Below are 9163 nucleotides of genomic sequence, written 5' to 3'. Positions count from 1 at the left end.
AACTCAACTTTATGCAACATACTTTCTGTTTTGAAGTAGATTAAGTGACATATGATGAGGCGAGAGGATAAAGGGAAGAAAGCACAATAGATATGAAGCTTGACGTGATGAGGATGATATTGGTGAAGATGATATGGTTTAAACCCTCCAGACACCTGAGAGGGGAGAGACGCTGCAAACTGGAGCCACGTTAAGCCTCTTGATTGTGTGAGTGACATTTGGGAACAGGACTCTCAGGCTGCCCTGACCGACTCCAGGTAAGATATAATCACTGGGCCTGGAAACATGATCGATTCAGCAGCACTTTACAAGGCTGAGTGCTCTGCTATCACAGGGGCTCCTCAACTATTGCTTCCAACAACGTTTGTTGGATCAGGAATCCTCCTAAAGGGGCTGGCAAGTTCTCCGTGGCCTGTAGGTTGTATTTTCATGGGTTAGGAGGATGTGGCGCGTCATCTTCATGTCGTTCAAAACCACCTAAAAAAATCAAATGTTTGTATGCCGTTATAAAGCGGCAGAAAAGTCATAGGTTTGTATTCGGTTCGAAATTTGAAGAAAAGTCATAGTTTTTTTCCTGTTATCGCAATGATTCGCTCAAAACTGCCTGGGCACAGGTGAGTAAGGATAATAAACGTCTGTGGCTGAAATCTCTTGCTCTGAGTGGGAGTGGGAGGAGGAATTTGGAGCAAAACTTCATCAGCACAAATGTCTATATAGTAACAGCTGTTTAGTTCTTCATACAGTAAAGAAATCCCCCATCCAGTACAGAAATCATCACCGTTTGATGGTCGCAGGAGGAGCTGGAGCCAAGCCCAGCTGAGAAAACTCACATAGACATGGGCAGAACATTCAAACTCCAAACAGAAAGACCCAAGACGATGAAATGGCTTTGAACCAGGACTCTTGCTGTGAGGTGACAGTGCGACCCACCGCACCAACGTGTCATCCTTTAATTTTATTTCAAGTTTAATAACCAAACAGCCCTATGTCCCTATTGAAAAACCAAACAGAAAGTGTGAGAAGGGTCACAATTATTACATATTATTATTTTAGTGACTTAGGTTTTCAGGTTGTGCCATCAGTCCGTCCCACTCTTGAAAACACAATACCTCAAAAACGCCTTGAGGGATTTTCTTCAAATTTAATAAAAACATCTCAAAGGTCAAGGTCACTGTGACCTTGTGAGAAACATGTTTTTCATGGTGAACACGATATCACCGGCACACCATTTGGGAATCTCATCACATGTGGCACAAATATTCACTTGAACTCATCTGAGTTTTGGAGCCAAAGGTAAAAGTCAGGGTGACCTCACAATACATGTTTTTGGCCTCTTGAACGTAATATCCCAAGTTTGCCTCGAGGGAATTCTGACCAGTCATCACTTGAATGCAAAGAGTAACTGATTAGATTTCAGTGGTCAAAGGTCAAAGGTCACGGTGACCTTGTATGAAAAGATATATGTCGACTGAAGCAGCACTGGTTTGAAGAGGCATAACCACAGGGTGGGGATTCTAGTTGAGTTTTCTATCGAGCCCCTAAAAGTCCCCAAATACCAATTTTAAATAAATTTTTTTGGTTTCCAAAGAAACTAACGAATATTCCCTCGATGAATGACGCGGACCAATGGGAGTCATCCTGATTTCACAAAGTATTCCATGGCATCTGGAAAAAGTTCCACCTTGGCTTTTAAAATCATTTTATAACTGTCAGGGAAAGATAGGATCGCAGACAGCAATCAGCTCCCAGCATTCCTCAGCTCTGACATCTCCTCACCTGCCTCGCCCGCCTGCCTATCAAAGCTTCGGTTCAGAACCTGATGGACGTAATGAGGAGGAATTAGGTGCAATTACAACACAGCAATCTGCAGACAATGAGAAGAACACGTTTTGTTTTCATTCCCTGACTCATTACCTGTCACATTATATCCAGACTGAAAAAACTGTGAACACATCGGTTTGACACAGTTTCCTCCCGGCTTCAGTTAATTGTTGGGATTTGGCCCCCCCTATAGGACCCCATCACGTATCATCATCATCATGTGCCTTCACTATACCATGATGTCACACTATCTATTATCTTCATGAGTATGTAAAGTTTAAATAAAGTTCAACCTGTATTACTCAAATTATCCTAAATATTTTGAATATGATAAAAGGGTTGAGTTGTTTAAATTTGAATGTGGCCGTTAGTCTTCCATAATGATACAATCAATATTCAGGATAGAAGAGAGAGAACGGTTCATTTTAACATCACAAACCTGCTACTGTAATCAATTCAAACAAGAAGAAGTGACTTATTTACAAATTACATATTTACAGAAGCTCTCCATGACTAAAACGGCTTATGATTTGATGTAGGACATGATGGAGGTTGGAGGTTTGTCTGTATCGACCTCAGGGACCAACGAACCCCCCCAATGAAACAAAGTCTCTCCCCATCACTTGTGTCACCAGCTGAGATGAAACCATTAGAGTTTTACCTATGTTCTTAACAGGATTGAGATTTTTATCAATTGTTTTTATACAGGTTAAAACCTCATGCTCCCGTCACAGTGTAAAAACCCTTATACTTCTTATGGTTTTAAACCTGCCTTGTCTTATCTGAAGTGTCTCAATACCTTAAGTTTTACACAGATTTAATGAGATGACAGTGACACAAAGCGTTTACATTATCATGACCTCAGGATGTCCCCCACACCGGATATTCTCCCCTCACGGACACGATCAGGGCCGGGGCGTCCCGTAATGGAATGTGCATCAAACAGAACCCACATCCTCGACCATCCAAGAATGTTGGGAATGAGGTGGAATGAAATGAGTATTTGAGCCAGGAATAATAAAAACAAATATTTGTAGGGATCTGTGGGGAGTTAGAGGAAGAACAAGCTCGCCATATGAGGCCTGTCTTCCTGAACCGGTGAGATGCTTCAGCAGATTCCCTTTGGGTGAGATGGAAACATAAATCATCTGTAAAGTGGACGGTTCAAACTACGTTATTACATGTTTCACATTCACATGTGTAAGTTGTTAGAAATGAATAGACAGTCAAGTGAAAGATTTCAATGTAAGAAGATTACATTTTAAGGGATTTATAGTTTGGACTATTATTGTTATTAGTATGTGTGCAGTATGCAATGCATGCACATGTATTATAATTATTATATTGTTATTGTTATTATTATGTGAAAAATTGATAGAGATGAGAAATAACCACAAAAAAGTGTTTACAAAGCAGTACAGGGTCGCCCTCTGGTGGCCCATCTTTATTTCATAGCATCTCTCAAAACAAAGTGACAGAGTGCTTCACAAATAAAAGACACACATGTACAAATACACAAAAATAACATAAGAACAAGTATAAACACAGAATAAATATCCATAACCCTAAACCTAATAATAATAAAATAATAAAAACACTATATTTTAAGTGTGACCACCTGTTACCATAATAAAAAAAAGTAGCAATAAGTAAAACCATGATACCATAAAGGTAATAAAACAGTAATCTTCATATTTGAATATCAGTAACGTTGCGTTAAAAAGACGTTGTAGCTCATGGAATCTTCCAGGGGCCGTTTCCGGCGTCTGTTGCCAAGGCAACACCATGCGAATCTGAGATAGGTTTCAACAGACTAACCCTTTGATGCACAAGCTATGCAAACTCCTTCTAATGCACGACGTGAGTAAAAAACGACCCGTATTAATATCCTGTGTTATTAATGCATGGCTTGGTGTTTCTTTTCTATATTATTTTACAACTTATTCTTCATTTATTCGGCTCCTTTGATGCCATAAAAGACTCCGCTTCTATGTTATCAAAGGAGCCTTAAAAAAAACAACTAAACGTCTATTGGCTCTAGGTGAGAACTCCTGTCGTTGATTGGCCCCTGAGCGACAACCAGGCTTCTCCTTGTGGATGAAGAGGAGACGCTGCTCACGGTTTGTTGTGAAGAAGCAGTAAACAAAAATCAACATGGCAGAGGAGAAGTGTCCGTTTGAGCAAAGTTTTTCTTTTCGCGCTCTCCCCAACAAGAAGTTCTTCTTCCTTCAGGACAAAGAGGTGTCAACACTGATAATGAAATGGTAAATAAATGGAGCGAACCAGGAAACTATAATACATTCACTTCGTAACGTGCTGCTGATGAATGGATGTGTGTCCGTCCAGGTCCATGCAGGGAAGGATCTCAGCTCAGTCTTTCAGCTTTGATCAGAGATTTCACTCCTACAACTGTGAACAGTTTGCACTGGTAAGATCCACTATATTATATAAAGGCATATACTAGAAATAAAAAACACATATATGAAATATAGTTGAGGGTCTGAAAAACATGTATTTGTTTAAAGAAATGATCAAAACCAAAGTAAACTACAAATAAAAAGAAAAAATAAAATTTCACCACTGGGTGGGCCCGAGCACATGCATTTTGAAGCGTTGCATGCTTTTTGCATGAAAAAAATAAATAATGACTGAGGAAATATTGACACATAGAGCTGTTCAGGAACTTTATAAACCATTGTCATGTATAAACACTGACTAATAGAACAGGATTGGTAACTGAATACTAACCTTAACTATGTTAGTTGCTCAGATATTCTTCAATTGATCAATTTAAATTAAAAAATAATGAAACAATATGAACGTATTGAGTAACATTTTTGGCATGATGATGGATATTGATGCATGTAGAATTGATTGGGATGTTTTTTCTTCCTCCTGCTCTTCCTACAAAAGTGTTTTGTATTGTTTTGTAAAATAGTTTTTGGAATACACTGAAAACAGTTGAAATAAACTAAACCAAAAACTATATATATCTCATTATAACGGATATACAGCTGCAACATCTGGTCGATTAATTGATTAGTTGAGGGAAAGAAAATCAATCGGCAAATATTTTAAGAGTCGCTCTATAGTTATTTGTCATTGACGCGGTTTGGCTTGAAAATATGCCGCTTTTCTTTTTCATTTATGATCGTTACAGAAAAGGAAAGAGAGATTCACGAGGAAAATAGTTGCAGCCCTAACTTGAAATAGATATTTTGACATTTTGCTTCCTGGAAATACTGAAGTCAAAGTAAATTATTCTCATAAAAAATTTAAACTGTTTAGATTTGGTTTGATTGTATTTGAATGCTCCTGATGTCACTCCGTGTTTGCAGGATTTCTTCAGAGACCCTGACGTGGCGTCCTGTCTGAAAAAGATGGAGGCCGGAGACCAGGTGCCTCTCGGTATGCAACATCCCCCAGAATGCCTTTCATCGCAGATCATAGGAAATTGATGTCATCTGCCGGACGGTCAGATCCCTGTGGAATGTTTTTGACTTGTGTGTGTGTGTGTGTGTGTGTGTGTGTGTGTGTGTGTGTTGTAGACAAGCCTGTGCAGTCTGTCCAAGTGGAGGTGGTACCATGCACCAAAATCTCCATGGAGCTCTTTGACCCGATGTTCTCTTGTGGCATCCTGAGGCCGAATGGACACATAGTTAAATGCTTACACGAAGTCTACTCCGACTATGATGAACTCAGACAGGTGACTCTCTCTCTCTCTCCTTCATCTGTCCGTCTGTTTGTCTCGTCTATGTTGATCTCCTTTGACTCGAGGCCAGCGCTCATCATCCTCTGTTCCTCCAGATGCTGCGAGAGGAGGACAGCGAGAACTACTCCGCGCTCGGGGGGGAGGAGCGGGGAGAGTTTCTGTTTCGCCTCTTCAAGCACCTGTGTCTTGGGGGGGAGCTCTGTCAGTACGAAGACACCATCCAACCTTACATCAACACCACAAAGCAAGTGTACAAAGATCTGATCAGGTAGAGTATGATACCATACTGTCCATTATACTTTGTTTCCTTACAACTTCATATGTAAACATATGACATTTAGATAGATTGGTTTGGCAAAGTATTTTTGTATTGACCAAAAAGTGGGAGGCTGAAACGGACCCTGTAACACCTACACTTTTACTACACAGTCCAATTAACGACTTAAGATACACATGAGTCATGACTGCACATTACTTTAGTGTAACATCTGTAACACCAGAGCATAAAGATAAACCCAACTAGAATATGTATTATCATTTATCAAGTGTCCTATATTTATCTATAACTCTATTTTAAAATATATTTTAAAAATGTTATTTGTATCACATGCTTTCATATTTGAAATCTCTTTTGCAAACATTTATAATATTAAATGTTAAGTTTTTGTGTTTCTCCTTTTCTATAACCAACTGAATCAAGAAGTTTCTGTCATTTTGCAAACATGTCATCTGTTGGTTCTTCATATTGTGATTTTTATGTAATATGAAAACTGTATTTGTATAAGTTTTGTAATTATTCTAATAGTTTAAAAGTATAAAAGTATCTTGTCTGTGTAATTCATGATAAAAAAAGTTTATGGTTTGTTCTGTAGCGTTCAGAGGGATCCAGACACAAAGAGAGTCAGCGTTGTTTCCACGGTGATCAAAGTCAGCGCTTATGTAAGTTACTGGTTCACTGTTTGGTTTCTTCCTTACACTCGTACAAGTTCATCGAACTAAATGCTCTGTTCATTACTTCTGATCCTAACTATGGTCATGTGAACATGTTTTCATGGATCTGACCTATAATTGGCTAAAGATCACACAGCAGCCTTGTGCTATTACGGAAATAATGATGCGTGTCCTGCTCTGAAGACATTTTACAAACATCAATAATAACCTGAAATATGTAAAAATCATTTTCTTCAGCTAAAAAATACGATTATTTCTCCCTCGTAGGTTAAATCGGGGCGTTGTTTCCCCGGGTTACGAGAGGAGGAGCAGACGTTTGCCTATTTGATTGTCGACCCCTATAAATGTCATGTGACTTTGTTCTGCCACTTCTACGGTGTTGGAAACTTTACATAGTGACCATGAAGAAATGATCCCGTGGTCTGAATCTAAACTGTCAATCACCTTCTGTAAAAGCTCTGCCGTCAGTTATTTTCCTTTTTTTAGGAATTCGAGAACACAAGGGAAGAAATTATTTGTTCATTGCAACTTATGTCAATAAATGTCTTTTAACCAAAATCTTGCTCTAAATAAATGTTTGTAAACTCAAAAAGGCAATGAAAGATTGAAGATGAAACAAGATCGTGATTTCTCCCTTATTTAAACAATGTTCAAGGAAACTTTCTTGAAAAATTATTTACCCATTTGGTTTTTTGCCGTCGGATTTCAACACCCGCAGTAGAACCGTGTGTCAAAGAAAAGCGAGAAGCCAACATACAGTCAAAGAGCTTCAACACCACAAAGCAAGTGTACAAAGATCTGATCAGGTAGAGTATGATACCATACTGTCCATTATACTTTGTTTCCTTACAACACAATTTTTAAACATATGAGATTTAGATAGATTTGTTTGGCAAAGTATTTTTGTATTGACCAAAAAGTGGGAGCCAGAAACGGACCCTGTAACACCTACACTTTTACTACACAGTCCAATTAACGACTAAAGATACACATGACTGCACATTATTTTAGTATAACATCTGTAACACCAGAGCATAAAGATAAACCCAACTAGAATATGTATTATCAGTTATCAAGTGCCCTATATTTATCTATAACTCTATTTTAAAATATATTTTAAAAATGTTAGTTGTATCACATGCTGTCATATTTGAAATCTCTTTTGCAAACATTTATAATATTTAATGTTAAGTTTTTGTGTTTCTCCTTTTCTATAATCAACTGAATCAAGAAGTTTCTGTCATTTTGCAAACATGTCATCTGTTGGTTCTTCATATTGTGATTTTTATGTAATATGAAAACTGTATTTGTATAAGTTTTGTAATTATTCTAATAGTTTAAAAGTATAAAAGTATCTTGTCTGTGTAATTCATGATAAAAAAAGTTTATGGTTTGTTCTGTAGCGTTCAGAGGGATCCAGACACAAAGAGAGTCAGCGTTGTTTCCACGGTGATCAAAGTCAGCGCTTATGTAAGTTACTGGTTCACTGTTTGGTTTCTTCCTTACACTCGTACAAGTTCATCGAACTAAATGCTCTGTTCATTACTTCTGATCCTAACTATGGTCATGTGAACATGTTTTCATGGATCTGACCTATAATTGGCTAAAGATCACACAGCAGCCTTGTGCTATTACGGAAATAACGATGCGTGTCCTGCTCTGAAGACATTTTACAAACATCAATAATAACCTGAAATATGTAAAAATCATTTTCTTCAGCTAAAAAATACGATTATTTCTCCCTCGTAGGTTAAATCGGGGCGTTGTTTCCCCGGGTTACGAGAGGAGGAGCAGACGTTTGCCTATTTGATTGTCGACCCCTATAAATGTCATGTGACTTTGTTCTGCCACTTCTACGGTGTTGGAAACTTTACATAGTGACCATGAAGAAATGATCCCGTGGTCTGAATCTAAACTGTCAATCACCTTCTGTAAAAGCTCTGCCGTCAGTTATTTTCCTTTTTTTAGGAATTCGAGAACACAAGGGAAGAAATTATTTGTTCATTGCAACTTATGTCAATAAATGTCTTTTAACCAAAATCTTGCTCTAAATAAATGTTTGTAAACTCAAAAAGGCAATGAAAGATTGAAGATGAAACAAGATCGTGATTTCTCCCTTATTTAAACAATGTTCAAGGAAACTTTCTTGAAAAATTATTTACCCATTTGGTTTTTTGCCGTCGGATTTCAACACCCGCAGTAGAACCGTGTGTCAAAGAAAAGCGAGAAGCCAACATACAGTCAAAGAGCTTCAACACCACAAAGCAAGTGTACAAAGATCTGATCAGGTAGAGTATGATACCATACTGTCCATTATACTTTGTTTCCTTACAACACAATTTTTAAACATATGAGATTTAGATAGATTTGTTTGGCAAAGTATTTTTGTATTGACCAAAAAGTGGGAGCCAGAAACGGACCCTGTAACACCTACACTTTTACTACACAGTCCAATTAACGACTAAAGATACACATGACTGCACATTATTTTAGTATAACATCTGTAACACCAGAGCATAAAGATAAACCCAACTAGAATATGTATTATCAGTTATCAAGTGCCCTATATTTATCTATAACTCTATTTTAAAATATATTTTAAAAATGTTAGTTGTATCACATGCTGTCATATTTGAAATCTCTTTTGCAAACATTTATAATATTTAATGTTAAGTTTTT

General features: G+C 37.7%; 1 protein-coding gene across 1 annotated transcript; it reads left to right on the top strand.

Moving 5' to 3' along the window:
* The first annotated feature begins 3975 nt into the window (after positions 1-3975).
* cfap300 (cilia and flagella associated protein 300) lies at positions 3976-6880 on the top strand. The gene is made up of 7 exons (XM_061093402.1): positions 3976-4085; positions 4168-4249; positions 5160-5229; positions 5370-5527; positions 5629-5801; positions 6406-6472; positions 6752-6880. Exons 1-7 carry the CDS (start codon positions 3976-3978, stop codon positions 6878-6880), a joined length of 789 nt encoding a protein of 262 aa, XP_060949385.1.
* Positions 6881-9163: the final 2283 nt, after the last annotated feature.

Source organism: Limanda limanda, chromosome 19, assembly GCF_963576545.1.
Source record: "Limanda limanda chromosome 19, fLimLim1.1, whole genome shotgun sequence".
In the NCBI taxonomy this organism is placed as follows: domain Eukaryota; kingdom Metazoa; phylum Chordata; class Actinopteri; order Pleuronectiformes; family Pleuronectidae; genus Limanda; species Limanda limanda.
This window is presented reverse-complemented; position numbering and strand designations above follow the sequence as displayed.